At 37.1% G+C, this 17,272-nt stretch overlaps 1 protein-coding gene across 1 annotated transcript in view; it reads right to left on the reverse strand.

The window, feature by feature from the left end:
• The window catches only part of TANC1 (tetratricopeptide repeat, ankyrin repeat and coiled-coil containing 1), a 253,610-nt gene that overhangs the window by 11,167 nt on the left and 225,171 nt on the right, over positions 1 to 17,272 (reverse strand). The window contains exons 19-21 of the mRNA XM_051986328.1: positions 3,443 to 3,576; positions 1,615 to 1,738; positions 1,207 to 1,382 (exon numbers count right to left, since the gene is read on the reverse strand). Coding sequence (XP_051842288.1) covers positions 1,207 to 1,382; positions 1,615 to 1,738; positions 3,443 to 3,576 — 434 coding nt within the window. The remainder of the gene's footprint in view (positions 1 to 1,206; positions 1,383 to 1,614; positions 1,739 to 3,442; positions 3,577 to 17,272) is intronic.

Here is a 17,272-nt window from a genome sequence, read left to right on the forward strand (position 1 = left end):
GCTGTGACATTTGGAATCACAAATACAATAAGAGTGATGATCTGATGTCATTACCATGACAAGAGAAAAAGGTCTCTATTCAGAAGGCATTATTTAGAATGCCTACAAGTCTCTATGGAAAAAGTGCCATATTGCTGCTTCAGGAAAAAATGGAGAGAAGGAATGGTATATGTAAGAAAGGGAAAAGAAAAGGACAATAGGTTAAAAAAAAATACCTTTGAAAACCAGTGTAAGAAAACCTGACAAAATGTACAGGATTGGAGTTGTAATTGTTCTAAACGGAACTTGGTGATCAACCAGATTTTTTGAAGATCTCTTATGACAATGGGTCTACTACTAATTATCTGATTATCAGTCTTTAGATGGTGACTTTATTATGGTCTCTATACAGATAACTGTAGTGTTTTCTAAAATATAATGTTCTTCGGGAGCAGGTTTCTTGGGGGGCTTCTGAAGGCAGCCTTCGTTTCAGTTTCAAAGTAATCACCCCGAATACAGCCAGGAGTTAAAGTCCAAATCCTGTATTGTCTCTTTCCTGGGGCCCGGTTAGCTTTAATAGAGGCCCATCTCTCTCCTTGGTTCTAAGAGTTCCTGCCACTAGTCCTTTGCCTCTGCCAGCTTCAGCCTCCAGCCAACACAACGGTGGAAGATGGAATGAATCTGTCTCCACCTCCAAGAGTGGGCTCTTCTGACTGTGAATCTCCCAAACTCAATACTGGTTGAGGCTCCTAGCTTATATATGTTCTCTTAAAGGTGTGAATCTTGTGGAACTACAGTAAGTACTAAGTACATCTAGAGAAGCACCTTGCTAAACAACCATTGTTTCTATCAATTCCACTGACTTAGCACCTTGTAAAAATTCTAACAGATAACTATCTAAGAAATTATAATCATAATTTTTAATCATGTTTATCCCCATCTGTAATATTTGTGCTCCGATTTAGGTATTATCTGATTGTGAGAGGCTGGATGAAAAAAAATAGGTCCATTCCCACCCTCACCCCCTACCTCCCTCCCCCATCTTATAAAAATGCCACCTCTGTGTTTCATATGACAATCCCACTCAACCACACCCTGGAAGTCTCATTTCTTGATATTTACTTCAATTTTTCTTAACAGTAGCCCTTCTGAAGAACAAAAAAATTCTTATCTGAACTAAAAGGTGGAAGTAGAGATAGGGTTTTTCAACATTTCTCTTTTACTTACAGTATCTGCATCGCCATAAAATGCTGCTAGATCTAGGGGTGTGCGCCCGTTCTTGTCCGTTTGATCTATTGTTGCTCCTTTCTCAACCAGGTACTGAACCACACCCTTATGGCCTTTCAGACATGCCCAGCTTAATGCTGACAGTCCCTCTTTATCTAGAGAAGAAATAGCTGCACCTGAAATAAAAGCCCATTCACAAGAGAGTTGGTCTCAATTTCAAAAAGAAATACTAAAAAGCAAACACATTATTATTATTATTTTTTTGGGGGGAAAAAAAAAAAAGCAAACACATTATTGCCTTTCTGCTAAGAGGGCCTGTTCATGAATGGTGTTCATTTTAATTAGGTCATAATGAAAGATCCTAATAAATTATCTCATTGTCCGTCCACAAACATGTGGATATGTTACCTTGGGAGAGCAGAAATTCCACAGTACTTAAATGCCCCTCACAAGAAGCCACCATGAGTGGAGTCCGACCCTGCTTGTCACTTGAATTCACATCACAGCTATGTTCTAACAGCAATCTGACAATCTAAAAAGAAACATTTGGAATAAGTATTTTCATAATACTTTAAACCACATGTAGTCTTTACCATCTCACTCCCAACCCCCAAAGGTGGTATTCCCTTTAGGACCAAAGAACACAAAATGCTATTTATTTTTAAAGAGTACTAGTTTGGTGACATGGAAAACTTTCATAATTAGTCTATATTAACCTTGTGAACACAAGTTTTTCAGGTGGTCACCCCACTTCTAAGTGGTAATTAAATATGTTAATTGAATGCTCTTTTTAAGATAAAAGATTAGCTTACATAATGTATATGTAAGAGGGAACAGAATAATAGTGTTTAAGGATCTGTTAATGACATCAACAGTTACGGACAGGGAAGAAAATGGTACTTGAGAATAGAGGATAAAGAATTATAGTTAAAGAGTTCACAGTAGGAAGAGAAAGTAAAATTGGATAAAACTCAAGAAAACGGCATTTAAACAATGAAACACACTACACTTCCTGTGAATTTAAGGGAATGCAATAGATTTGGACTTTCAACTTCTTTTAAAGATCCTGAATGTTCAATAATGTCCCTGAAGCCAACCCATCTGCTTAATAAAGCCCTTGGTCATTCACAGATACTACATAAGCAGGCTTTTTGGCTACAACATCTAAATGCTGAGCCTACTTCCTTGGAACAGTGCCAGAAATGAATCTTGGCAATCCAGGTTCTCAAAAGTCACTGTTCAGTGTACTTTCAATTGTGCTTCTCATCACAGAGGTGTTTACTGCTGGATTTAAAGAAGGAGCAAACCATCCAGGCTACTTTTTTGTCACTAACTCTACTTGCAAACCTAATCCACATGGTTTAGGTGGCCTAAAACCAGAGAAGAGAAGCAGCAGGAATGAATGGCATGTTAGATTACGCCAATGTACTTTAAAAACTCTTGTCTTTAGAAACTTAAAGGTAATCTGATGGAGAACCCTTGGGTCCAGTCTTCAATGAAGCCATTTATAGCTTCTAGCTGTAGAACTATTTTTGCAAATCACTGCAAAAGCAATTCTATGATGGGAAATTTTAGCCAGGAAATTCCTTGTGTAATGAAAAGAGTACAGACCAGCTGCTTGCATTCCACGCTGTTTCCGGTTTGGGGACATCCTGCTGCCATGAATTAAAGGGGACCCCACCCTATAATCCATTGCCAAAGAATTTCACCTGTATTGTGCAAGAGGTCCAGTAGGACTTTTTTTTTTCTATTTTCTAACAAAAGACCTCTTCCAACTGCGTTCAGTTGCCAAAACAGTATCAATAACAATAACAAAAAAAGGTACAGTGGCAAATGCTTTATTACCATAACTGTTCCTATCTATCCTATTCTTATATTCCTCTCCCAAGGATATCCTCCCAACAACCAAATTATGGGAGCCCTTTGTTCAGAAATTAAGTGAAAAAGCTTTGTCTACCACTCAGCCATCACAGTCCAACTTCCCCAGCTCATACTGCAGAACATGTGAGTAAACTTGTTTCAGATGTTTGAGTTTATAGAGATGGGAACTGTTCTTTAGGGGAAAATATGATAAAGTTCACAGGGGGAGAGATTTGAAGAAGAAAACACAGATATGGGTCTAGTGAGAGATTTGCCTTTAAAGGCAAGAGGAAGCAAGCTGTCACTCGTACCCTTTCCCAAATGAAGTTCCCACTGTCTTGTCTCTATTGGATCAGAGTATCATCATACACAGTACCTGCCAGTGGCCCTGGCGCGCAGCACAGAACAAGGGTGGAATCCCTCTTTTGTTGGTTCTGGACACAGTTGCTCCATGTTGAAGCAGCAATTCACACACTTCCACCTTCCCTCTTCCTGCAGCAGCCGTTAAAGCTGGGGGAAGATCCAAGAAGTCATTTGTTATCAAGATGTGGAATCAATTTTCAGTACCTGGACACTGAGTGGATGCCCATCAGTTGGTGAATGGCTAAATAAATTTGGCATATGAATATTATTGTTCTATAAGAAATGATAAGCTAGATGATTTCAGAGAGGCCTAGAGAGATTTACATAAAATGATGCTGAATGAGGTAAACAGAACCAAGAGAACATTGTATACAGCAACAACAAGATAATATGATGATCAATTGTGATGGATATGGCCTTTTTCAACAATGAGGGAATTGAGGTCAGTTTCAATAGACTTGTGATGGAGAGAACCTTCTGCATCCAGACAGAGAACTACAGGGACTGAATGTGGATCACAACATAGTATTTTCACCTTTTTGTTGTTTTTTTCTTGCTTTTTCTCATTTTTTCTCTTTTTCAATCTGATTTTTCTTGTGCAGCATGATAAATGTGGAAATATGTTTAAAAGAATGGTACATATTTAACCTATATTAGATTACTTACTGAATAGGGGAGAGGGGTGAAAGGAGAGAAATCTGGAACACAGAGTTTGGCAAGGGTGAATGTTGAAAACTATCTTGGCATATATTTTAAAAATAAAAAACTATTATTAAAAATTTTTTTAAGAGACAACAGTATAGATATTCCACTCTAGTGGTGGGGTTTTGTTTTTTAAGGTATGACTTCTAATCAAAAAGAAACTACTAGTGATAAGAAACAGAAATGGCCTTCCCACTAGAGCTGGGATTTAAGGCCGTGTCAGACAAGAGCAGAAAGCAGAAGAATTGAGAAGTAGAATGGCTCAGATGGGAACACTATCCTTGAGATTCTCCCCTACTTTGACTTTGCAACACACAGTGCTCAATGGCTTTTCTATGTAGAAAATACAGCATAGGAATAGGATGGGGGGTATCCTCCAATAAGGACTTCTCAAAACAGTGCAGATACACCTAAATTCAATTACAATTAGACAAATATTAATTAAGCACCAATTATGTGTCAGTCATTGTAGACCTCTCAAAAAAAAAAAAAAAAAAAAAAAAAAAAAAAAAACTAATGTTGAGAAGTTGTCACCCTTGAGGAAATTACATCAAATTATGGGAAAACAAATTTAAGGATATTTAGGGGTGTGAGGAAAGCCAGGAACCAAGAAATTCTACAAGACCTATAAAAAGCACTGACATATTCAGGGGATCTTGCTTATCAGGAGGTGCTTGGGATAACTAGTAGAATCTCTGGGTCAAATACTGGTCCAAACTGCTTTCCAAAATAGTTGTGCTGGGGCAGCTAAATGGTGCAGTGAATAGAATCCCGGCCCTGAAATTAGGAGGACCCAAGGTTGAATTCGGCCTCAGACAATTAATACTCATTAGCTATGTGATCCTAGGCAAGTCACTTAATTCCACTCACCTCACCCCCCAAAAAATTGCTAACAAAATAGTTATACTGATTTACAGCTCAACCAACAATGTACTTATTTGCTTATCTTCCCACAATACTCTCAACATTAACTAATTCCATTTTGGGGGAGGAGTCAATTTTACCAGTTTATAGCATCTGAAATGAAACTTTAATTGTTTTAATGAACATTTCTCTTCTCACTAGTGACTTGGAACACTCTTGCCAATGGTTGAAATAGTGTGCAATTCTTCTCAAAATCATTTGTTCATATCCTTTGACTAGTAATCTATTGGGGAGTGGCTTTTGACATTATAGGTAATGATATATATGTGTGTGTGTATGTGTGTGTGTATGTGTGTGTGTGTGTGTGTGTGTGTGTATGAATGAATGCAAATACATGTGTGGTAATATACATGTACATATAGGATCATATCTTCAACCCAAATTACTCAGATTGACTAACAAAAGGCCCCAGACCAAGCCTACTAGGTCTTTGCGTCAAGAGTGGATGGAAATAACAACCCTGAGAATCTTCCCCTCCCAGACTGATTCCTTTTTTGGGCAAGGAGAAGGGGGATTCATTTTAAAAGGTCATTCTTTGCCTCATTTCTTTCTGACTTAGCCTCAATCTATGAATCTACTGTTGCTCCAGTCAAACTGAGGCCTGTTAAAGAGCTTAGCTTAAAAAGGCCATGGTCTCTCATTTCATCCAGGGCCATTTCCAGTCGTCCTGATCTGTATCTGGCCACTGGACCCAAATGGCTCTGGAGGGGAAGGGGAGGCTGGTGACCTTGCACAGCCTTCCCTCACTTAAATCCAATTCACTTGCCAGTCATGTCATCAGCTCCCTGATATCATGATCATCTTTGAGAATGAGGAACAATCAATAAATATTATATAAAACATAGCAGCATTTCTTGGGGTAATAAAAAATCAAAAATAAAGTAGATATCTACTGATTAGAGAATAACTAAATTGTGGTATGTAATGGAATATTAATTACTGAGCTAAAAGAAATTATGAATACAAATACAAAGAATCATTACAAATTCTACATGAGTTGATACAAAGTGAAGGAAGCAGAATCAAGAAAACAATATATGCAAATGTAATTGGAAAGAATCACAACAAAAACCCCAAAGTCAATGTTGCAAAATTACAAAGAGCAGGTCCAGCTGCAAAGAAGAGATATGAAAAAATACCTCCAACCCCTTCCTTTGTAGAGGTGAAAGTTTGGTTGCCAATAGAAATACACTGCACATGTTTTCATACTTATGCAATTCTGCTAATTTTTTGTCTCATTTCTTCCACTTTTAAAAATATTATTTGTTATACAGATGAAGGAGAACTTGAGAAAATCTTAATGATGTAAAAAAAAAGACATCAATTTCTTTTTTCAAAGATAGTGAGATTTGAACTGAGCTTTGATGAGAAATGGGGGTTCTGAGAGGCAGCGAAGAAAAGAAAGACTAAGGTGGGCATGAAAAGGCAATTCAAAGGCATGAAAACTAGAATAGGGGTTCTACAGGGTACAATGAAAGAAGCTATCACTGTTCCTGAACAAATTACCCCCAGTTTGTACACTGAAAATGCAAACAAAATCCAACCAATTTCTCTGATGGTTTTTTTTTTCTTAAAAAAAAAATTCAGTTAATTTGTTTCTTAGCACTCAGTCTCACTACAATAATCTTACTTAGTTTAGACCTTTATCTAGTATTATTTACATTGTTGTAACACCATCCTAACAAGTTTTCTTGCCTTCTCTCTCCACTGGCTTCTAGCCAATGACAGACATTGTCCATGTGTGATCTTCTTAATCTATCACGCTAACTGACTTAACTCTTCTGATCAAGAACCTTCATTGACTCCCCACTGCCTACTGAGTAAAATCTAAACTCTGATTCTAACACTGAAGGCCGTCCACAATCTGGCTCCAAACCTACCTTTGGGAGTCTTACATAATCTTCCTTGTGTACTTTATTCAGGCCAAATTGAATTACTCCTCTTCTGTCCCACACTTGTCCCCATGCCTTTCTCCAGACTTTTTTTTTATTCCTGGAATACCCTCAGCTCTTTCTCTTTCTTACAGGTCCAACTCAAGTGCTATCATGCCCCACTTCCTTCCTGGCAGCTTTCCCAAAACCAGACCCCACCTTCAGTGCACCAATCCCAGAGGTGACAATGACACTAACCCTTAATAGCATAGAGGCATATAATTAGCTGGAAGAGGCTTTAACATCTAACCCCATCCTTTTACAGACCAGGATACTAGCGTCCCCAGAGGTTGAATGATGAGACAAAGATCACAAAAGTAGTGACAGAAGTAAGATTTGGAACAACCCAGATTCTGAGATTTCAAATCCAATTTTAATTTTTCTCTCATAGCAATCTGCTTGAAAATCGTCGCAAAGTTTGTACATTTCTCAAAACTCCCACTATCCATTGATTAGGTTATATACAATGGCTATACTGTTGGACTTAAATATAGTTGGTACTCAATGTTGGCGGCTGTATCTGATTAAAGGTGGACCACAAAGGAAAAATAACTGTGAAATAAGCCTGTTAGTCTCTGGCACTGTTAAACAGGTGGGTCTAAAAATAGTTTCAAGGAGGACATTAAGAATAGCATCATTGGCGTCACCTTTCAGGTTAACTGTAATCTGTTTACCAAAAGGAGTCCTTTCTGGCCATAGAACAACTGTGAATGATGCTGACAATGGCAAGTCATCATTCTCAACTTGATTAGGCTGAGACTAAGGAGAACTTAAAAAATCATTAAACATACCCAAAATGACTAAGGCATGTAAATGAATATTGTGTTCCCATAATTTTAAAAATTAAAACAAGGATGCAATTTTCTCAGATATCATCAGCACTCTTAGACAAACTAAAGTCCTAGAAATGGAAAGAACCAAATAATCCCCTTCTAGTTCATGACATCAGTTCAGGCCTTTATACTATCACCTGGACTATTTCAATAGCCTCCTAATTGGCCTCCGTTTATTCCAATACACCTTTCACACAACCACAAAAATGTTTTTTGTTTTTTTTTTTTTTAAGTACAAATCTGGCCCTGTCTGCCTGCAAATTAAAATGTACCTGGAAAATATTTACAGAATAAAAAAAAATGCAAGAGAATATAGCAAAAGTTAACATGCAAGTTTTATGTCAATACACAATCTGAAGGTATCCTTATGTACAGTTCACTGGCCCTAATTTATACTGGAGTTTGATACCACTGGGCTATACCACAAACTCCAGTATCGTTTTGTTCCTCACAAATAGCACCCCATCCTCTATTTCTGAGTCTCTGCATCACTCACAAAACCTGCCTTCTGTCCTCCCCCCAACTATTACTACCCTATCTACTCTCCAACTTTTTATTTATCCTGTATGTATGAAGTAATTGTCTCCTCCGTTAGAAGAGAAATTTCTTGCCTGCAGAGATGATGCTGTTCTTTGTATTTATATCAGCAGCACTCATCTCAGACCCTGACAATTAGTAGGAGCTTAAGAAATGGTGGATAATCGATTGATAGCTAGGAATCTGGAAGGAATGGAGCAAAAACCACTGTGTTAATCATTTGTGCTCAGAATTGTTAAAAGAAGTCCTTTAAGTGAGTATCTTGGCCAATACTTTCATTTCACTGATGAGGAAACTGTCCAAAGAAGGAGTGACTTGCCTAAAGGGTTACACAGCTAATCAATAGCAAAATAAGATCTGAATCCAGATCATACAACTCCAAGTCCAAGGCTCTTTCCACTATACCATGATGCCTATTATAAGCCTGACTAGGAAAATCAGAAAGGGGTCAACAGGCCTGCTACTCTCTGACACAATGCTAATTCACTCATGACATATGACTGGCATTTTGTGCTCAGTGGCAAATAGACACATTTTCCCAGAGTACTACATTTAAATGGGCCTCTCTCCTGACAGATTACTTAAAGCTGTTTGGTCTATTTTTGCAAGCGACAGCATGGGAAAAAAAATAAAGGAGGTCATAGATCAAGAATTCCAATTCTCAATTTCTCCAATCCTTATTTTGGGCACAGAGGGAGATAAGGAATACTGCCAGGTCCTAAGTGTTTCTAATATTCTGTGAAACTGTCTATACTTCATGACACAAACTTCTTAATTCAAGTTCTTTCCCACATTCCCTTTAAAATCAGAGAGTCACAGATCAAAGTCCAATCCCCCTCTTTTACATAGGAGGAAATTAAGAAATACAGTGACTTGCCCAGGATTACACATCTACAGAATCTAAGGTGAATTTGAATCTCCTTACTCCAAGTCCAAGTCTCTCTCCATCACTCATGCTGCCACCAGGGAGAAAACTGCTGCTCTACAGTTCTACAGTTCTGCCCAACAAGACAGCATCACCTTCAAGGAGTTTTAGATGATGTTGTAAACAAGAAAAACAAAAGCCTATGGAATGAATCAATGTGGAAATGTGAACAAGCAGTAACACTATGCGCATAGCTGTCATCCACTAACGTCTTATTTTATATCTAATTTACAAAGGAGCACACAAGGCAGAGTTGTTGAAAAGTCTTCAATTCAGTCCATCAGTCAAGGAGTCAATGCCTTATATGATTTCTTCTTAAATGATTAAAAATTGTCTTTATTGCTCTCTACTCCAATAGTAAAAAATCACCTCCAAGGCTAAAGGGGTTGTAATCAAACCCAACTTATCAGGAAAGATAATCTGTAATATGTTGGGGAGGCCTCGGGCAGAACCCTGGGGAGGGCAATGAGCTGAGCTAATGAGGTCCCAAGAGAATAATGCACAGATTCAATACAGCACTCTAATGAAAGATATCTTGTGGTCTGAGGATAAAATACTCCTAGTTGCCATAGTACTCAAAACAGGCAGTATTTTTGTAGCTAGCCAGACCCAGAGTCAGAATTAGGGAATCTACCCATGTACTACCTACCCTCTGTCCTTGGTCCAACACTAATCAGAGGAATGATTCTTTAGGACATAGGAGAAGCTAGGCACTATGCTGTCCCTAGTTCACTTTATATCTAGGTTTTCCTGCTCCAATTCCTCCAAAGGAAGCTAAAATCCCACCTATAAATACCTCAGAAAATGACACTATTCCTATTTCAAGATAACTTTCTAAGATATCTTATTCTAATAATATAGAATGAGTCAGTTTGTTACCCTAACACCTACCATCAAAAAAGATGTGAGACAAATATCATCATCATCATCATCATCACTATTTCAAAGATAAAGAAACTTAAGTTTTGAAATGAGGCCTTCACGTGGTGTTCTACTGGCAAGTCTGGGGCTCTTTTACTGAGCTTCTTTTTCTTCCCCCTTTGACAAGATGGGGCCTTAGTCACCCAGTGTTGGCCTGCCCCAGAGACAATCCTTAGAAATGAGCCACAGAAGTAGAGAAAATTCCAGTTCTGTGCAGAGTTTCTCCAAATTCTATTAGCCCCTTCTCATTTCCAGAAAATCAAGGATTCTGCCTTTCTCACTAAAAAGAGAGGGATAAGATACATACCATACACGGTCACATATTTATGTATTACTAACTCATCAATCAATAAGTGTTTATGAAATGCCCACTAGGCATTCAATGGTTCCCCATGGACAGGACACCAATAAAATGAACTGCACAAACACATGTACTACATATACATATTCAGTCATGAAAACTCACAGAACAGGATGGAACCCAGCCATTCAATGAGTACTTGCTGATGAATCTAAAAAGTATTCAGGGGCTAAAAAAAGTTCATCATTTCTTGTCCATTTGGCACTTTTAGTGGGACTTTAAATCAACATTTTTCTGTCACCGCTTGTGTGGAAACTGAATTTATCATAAAATAGCACCATCAGTGGCTGACAGCACTTTACTAAAAATAGATGCATCCATGTCTTCCGTGGAGAGGCAGCCAGTCAGCCAGAGCCAGGACACTGAACCCAAGCCCTTTGGGGTTGATCTTTGGGAGAAAAGAGAGCTCAGGTTCAAGGGCTAGGTTGGAGATTTCTTTTCCCTTCTCTCCTCCTCTTTAAAGCCAAATATTTCAGTCATGAAAGCAGGATAAAAGATAACACTAGTGGGGCAGCTAGGTGGCACAGTGGACAGAGCCCTGAGTTCTCATCTGTTCTCAGACACTTAACACTTCCTAGCTGTGTGACCCTGGGCAAGTCACTTAACCCCAATTGTCCCAGCAAAATAAATAAATAAATAGATGACACTGGGTGAAGAGATAAAATCGCTCTCCCCGCTCCCCAACAATTGTGAGCTGCACTCAAAACAGGACTAATTCAGTATCACTATTTAATGGAAGCATCTTATTTCCAAACAATAGAGATAAACATAAACAAGATTTGAATTTTCCCCCCATTTCAACCCAGATTTAAACTTATCTTTTTCCATCACTTGTAGTTATTGCATTCAGGATATGAGACACGTTCCAGCACCAGTGGGGACTGCATATACTAAATTCAGAAACAAGTGTGACTAAAGAATAGCCTATAGCCCACTCAGCAAAGTCATGGCAAAACTATGCTCAGGAATTGCAACTATTTTATTGGAAAGGTCCACCTTGATCTGATTTACTTATTATGTTTTGCAAAGGTTCAATGGACTCTGCCATAGGCAGGGGGGGATGGAGTTTAAGGGAACAGCCTATTAAGATGAAGGGACACAAACAGCGCTTGGCAAATCCTTGTTCCTTGGGTAGCAAGACTAAAGAGAAAACACAACTGGGGTGTCATGGGTGTGAGGTATCAAAGGTAAGGTTTTTAAGCAAAGAGTATGGTAGCATATCAGAAGTACTGATAGCAACTATCAATAACACCCCAACATGAAATTGTGGAAACCATGTTTCACTGACTTTAGATCTACATGAAATAAAAACCTTAAAAGCCACTGACAATCTGAACAGTTATACTTGCTGTTTCTGCTGGAATTAGTCATGGATTCATGTGATTATGGTAATGGATTAATATGAGTCCAGGTTCCTGCTTTGCTATTATGGCACTGTGGCAGCCATTTAACCTTTTGGGGATTGTGTGCTTGTATGTTAAATGAGGGGGTTGTATCAATTAAACTCTCAATTGCCTTTCACCTCAAAATTTCTGGTCCTATTACAATTATCCTCCTACCAAAATGTAAGTTCCATGATGTCAGAGATCATGAATATTATCTAAAACTTTTTATCTTAGATTTTTAAAAGTAGCTTTTTTAATCTAAGTGGGTTTTTTAAAAGTCTGTTAATGTGAATTACTCTGAAAAAAAAAATGAAATCTATTAATGACAAAAATTAACAAAACCTCAATTTGGGCGACAATTCCTGTTAGAATTCTTACAAGGTGTTAAGTCACTGGAATTGATGGACACAATGCTTATGTACTTAGTACTTATTAGAGTTCACATCTTTAAGAGAGCATATATAAGGAGGAGCTCCCACAAGCGACAAGCCCACAAGCCCACTCTCTTGGAGGCAGGGTCAGATTCATTCCAACTTCCACCTTTGTGCTGGCTGGAGATTCGGAGGAGAAGAGGCTGAAGCTGGCAGAGGCAAAGGACTAGCAGCAAGAGCAAGAAGATATAGGCCTCTAAGAAAGCTAACCAGGCCCAAGGAAGGAGACAATAAAGGATCTGGACTTTAACTCCTGGCTGCATTTGGGGTGATTATTACACTGAACTGAAAGGAAGGATGCCTCCAGAAGCCCCCCAAGAAACCTGCTCCCAGAGAACATTCTATTTTAGAGAAGAGAACATTACAAATTTCAAAAGCATTTCCCTTTTAGGACAATAAGCTTCTGCTGGGCATAGAGAATTAGTTGATTTATAAAAGTCCGAACAACAATTTGTCAGGAAGACATCATAGTTATTGATTGCAAAGTACAATTATATGTTATGTATAACTACAATAAACAGAAACCTGTCTGCATAAACAGTACATGTGTTAGTTGTATGACAGAGATCTCTGATGGGACCATTAGCTGTCACTACCCCTCTGACCTGGAATCGGGAAGAATATAGAGTCGGCAGCACATTGGGACACATAGTAATCTATGATAAACATGTTTAGGTTTCAGATAGCAACTAGCAGTGACAAGGGTGGAAACAGTCAAACTGTCTATGCCATGACACCTCAAGCAGAAGAACAGATGCTAATGCCCACTCTCCTGCATCATTGTACTTCTTAATAAATATGTGAGGCGGCAGGATTCTGCCTTACCTCCAACCCCAAGGTTGATGACTCTCAGAACAGAGCTGATGTTTTATTTCTGGAGGAAGGAGGACAAAAGTATACTTAGAAACACTAGAAAAATTAAGGGTTTTTTTTTTTTTTTTTTGGATGCTTAAGGACCAGTTAATCTTTTAATTTACTATCAAATTCACAAATTTGAAAAAACTAGCCAATCTTTCAACAACAACCAAAAATGTGTTTTCAACTTTTATATCCTGTGACTGCTCTGTGAGACAAACATCACATGTTCATAAAATCCCAGGGGAAGAACATTCACATTAGGCAGGGCATTTGGAGCTCTGAGGACAATACAGCTTTCCATTCAGCATTTTCTTTCCCCTAGAAGAGGTACTAATGGACTGTCTGATTATTAGATCCATTTACTTCACCAAGTCCTTTAATAGGTGGAATACTAGCACATACTCTGAATATTTTCTGAATTTTAAAATTCTTTGAGAGAACAATTTTGGAGCCCTTCTTAATATTTTCTGCTTGAAAATATTTCTTTGGTAAAGCAAGGAAGATTTAAACATATAATCCATTTAGTTATAATTAGCTGATAATGACTATGAAAAAATTGGTGCCATAAAACAATAGCCTTTAAGTCTTGTTTGGGAGGAGGAAGAGCAAGAGTAATCACAAAAAACATTCTCCAGATACCACTTTTTTTTTCCCCCTATACTATGTTCAGGATTTGGAAAACATATCCAACTAGATATGATTTTAAAAATAAACTAAATTTGGGGACTCTATTAATTGATGGAACATTCTAAACAATAAGGCTCCTATAGAGTCACACACTGAAAAGCCGAAAAAAAAAATCACTTTTGTAGTGTTGCTTGCAAAACATAGCTTAATGACCTCTTTCCTACTAAGTAGTCCTGGGTAAGCACCAAATTTTGAAATGTCACATACCAAAGACAATTATTTATGTCTTCCTTTTCTACATTTATGAGCTCTTTCCCCCCACAGATTAACCACTAATCAACTAATACTAGAGAAACACTCCTAGCCAATTTGGTAAATTAAAGGAATGTTTAGCTTACGCTCCAATGCATTTTAATATTACTAAACTTCCTTGGAAGAATGTAACAGCTACCAAGAATTTTTAACCTGAAACAGATGGTTAGATGTCAAAGTAAAAAAGAACATTTAATAAAACAGAAAAATAATAAAATATTTCAAATCAGAAAAACTACTTTAAGATGGGCTGCAGGTGGCACAGTGGGCTTGTAATCAGAAAGATTCCATTTTCCCCGAGTTCAAATCTTACTAGCTGTGTGACCTTGGGCAAGCCATTTATTTAACTGTTTGCTTCAGTTCCTCATTTGTAAAATGAACTGGAGAAAGAAATGACAAGGCACTCCTGTAACTTTGCCAAGAAAATCCCAAAATGGAATTATGAGGGTTCAAATGGACATGACTGAAAAACAAAAACACTTTAAAATGACAAAAACTAAAGACAGTTTGAAGAAACCAAATATGAATGTAATGCAACATAACAAACATGCAGTAAACATCACCAATACAGAAAAGAATTATCATCTATTGCTCCTTCTTCCCTTAAAAGGACTCAGAACAAAGAGAGGGTAATATACAAGGCACTACATGGAATTTATATAACACTTTAAAGTTTGCAAAACACCTTACATATGTAATCTCATTTGATCTTCACAATTCTCCAATTACATGAAATTGGCCTACATGCCCTAAGCTATCTCTGGGTGTCTTCCCAGTCTCGTAAAGTCAACATCAAAATTATCAACAGACATCTGCACTGAATATACTAGGAAATGCAAATGCTGAAAAAAGAATAAAAACTGTATGATAAAAGATGTTGTAATGATTATGATACAAATTGCTCAGTCATAAAAGCTGAATATCATAATAAAGCAGGTGAGGTCAAGGCCAGACCCACTGATCTGAAAATGGTCTGCAACCTAACTTCAACTAGCCCTCCTATAACTCCAAAGATATTCTCAGTTCAACCATGAAAGTAGAATCTCTTGATAAATAAGAAGTGAGACACAAACTAGAAAGATGGCCACAGCACATGCCAAAAGAACACGACAAATCCAATCCAGAATACTCACGATTACTTCTCATTCCCAAGCAAATTATTCAATCTGGATTTCTAAGGCCTTTGCACTATTCTCCTATGATTTGGCCCTCTAGCCCTAATTTTATTTAAAAGCATTTTATTTTTCCAAATATGTACAAAAATAGTTTTCAATATTCTCCTCTGGAAAATCTTAGTGTTCCAAATTTTTCTCCCTCCCCCCAAACAGCAAGTAATCTGATATAGGTTAAAAATATGCAATTCTTCTAAGCATATTTCCATATCTGTCATGCTGTGCTTAAAAAAAAAAAATCAGACTAAAAGGGAACAAACACGAGAAAGGGGGGAAAAAAAGCAAGCAAACAACAACAAAAAGGTGAAAATACTATGCTTCAATCCACTCTGTCTCCACAGTTCTCCCTTTGGATGTGGATGGCAGCCCCAATCTTAAATAGCCTTTTCTATCTCTCAGTGCCTAAGTAAAGGGTTTTTAATCCTGTGTTCTAACTTCATCTTCTCTATTCTTACTTAGTATTCTAGCCATTTATTTCAAAGGACAATGAGATTTTTTCTTCTATCATTCTTATAGCAGTTTCTTAGAAAGTAAACATTAACACTGGAAAGAATGAATTTGGAGTATTTTTAAATTTGAAACCAGAAATACCAGGGAGTTGGTGAGAACCTGAAAAGCTTCTAAAAACAAAATATTCTGAGAAACACTAAGAATAGGAATACAGTTTTTAAATATAGATCTTGTAAGGGAAAAATTTCCACTATTGTTCAGTTCAATAACAAGAATTGTCCCCAGTTATAAGGCAGTAAAAAAATACTTCTTATATTAACTCTAGAAGAAAGAAAATAATAAAGTACAAATTTTTATCCCCATGAGATAACAGGCCTGAGGCTTTTAGTGATTTGTCCAAAGTCATGCTACTGGTTAAGAGGTAGAAATGGATATCTTTGTGAACATACAGAAAAGTTGTTCCCGAAGTCTTAAAAGAGGATATATCCCAAAGAGATCATAAAAAAGGAAAAAAGAATCCACATATACAAAAATATTTATAGTGGCTCTTATTATGGTGACAAACAATTGGAAACTGAGAGGATGCCCATTAATTGAGAAATGGCTGAACAAGCTGTAGTATATGAATGTAATCGGATACTATTGTGCTATAAGAAATTCAGAAAAACCTGTTAAGATTTACATGAATTGATGCAAACTGAACACTGTATAAAGTTAACAGCAATATTATATGATGATCAATTATAACATTCTTTTCAGTAATAATACAATGATCTAAAATAGTTCCAAAAAACTCATGATAGAAAAAACTTTCTATCTCCAGAGAAACAACTCTCAATGCAAATCAAAAGATAGTATTTTCACTTTCTTTTGTTTTGTTTTTCTCTTATGATTTTTTCCTTTTTGTTCCAATTCTTCATTCTCAAGATCACTAGTATGGAAATATGTTTAACATAACATACACATATAGCCCATATCAGACTGCTTTGCTTACTGTCTTGGGGAAGGAGGAGGAAAGGGAAAAAAATTTGGAACTATAAATCTTACAAAAACGAATGTTGAAACTATCTTTATATCTAATTGGAAAAAAGATAAAATTCTAAGTTCAAAAAAAGTTTTTTTACACGGATAAGAGAATATTGGCATCATATGAAATGAATACATATACCAGTTAGTTAACTACTTTGAACTGTTCATATCTGTGAACTATTAAGACAGAGATTTGTTAAATAAGAATATAAAGAGTAGTTGTAGGGCAAAGGGATCTGGTGGGAAGCTTATGTTAACACAAATTTACAAATGATAAATTATTTGGATGAACTCATTTAAGAGATAAATGAAACAAGAAACAGTCCCGCTGTAATATAAAGAATGCTGAACTTAAAGAGTCAGAAGAACTAATTTTAAATTCTACATCAGCTGCTCATAACTTCTGTGACCATGGAAAACTCATTAAACATTCTTGGGCCTCAGG

Source organism: Antechinus flavipes, chromosome 3, assembly GCF_016432865.1.
Source record: "Antechinus flavipes isolate AdamAnt ecotype Samford, QLD, Australia chromosome 3, AdamAnt_v2, whole genome shotgun sequence".
Classification (NCBI taxonomy): Eukaryota; Metazoa; Chordata; class Mammalia; order Dasyuromorphia; family Dasyuridae; genus Antechinus; species Antechinus flavipes.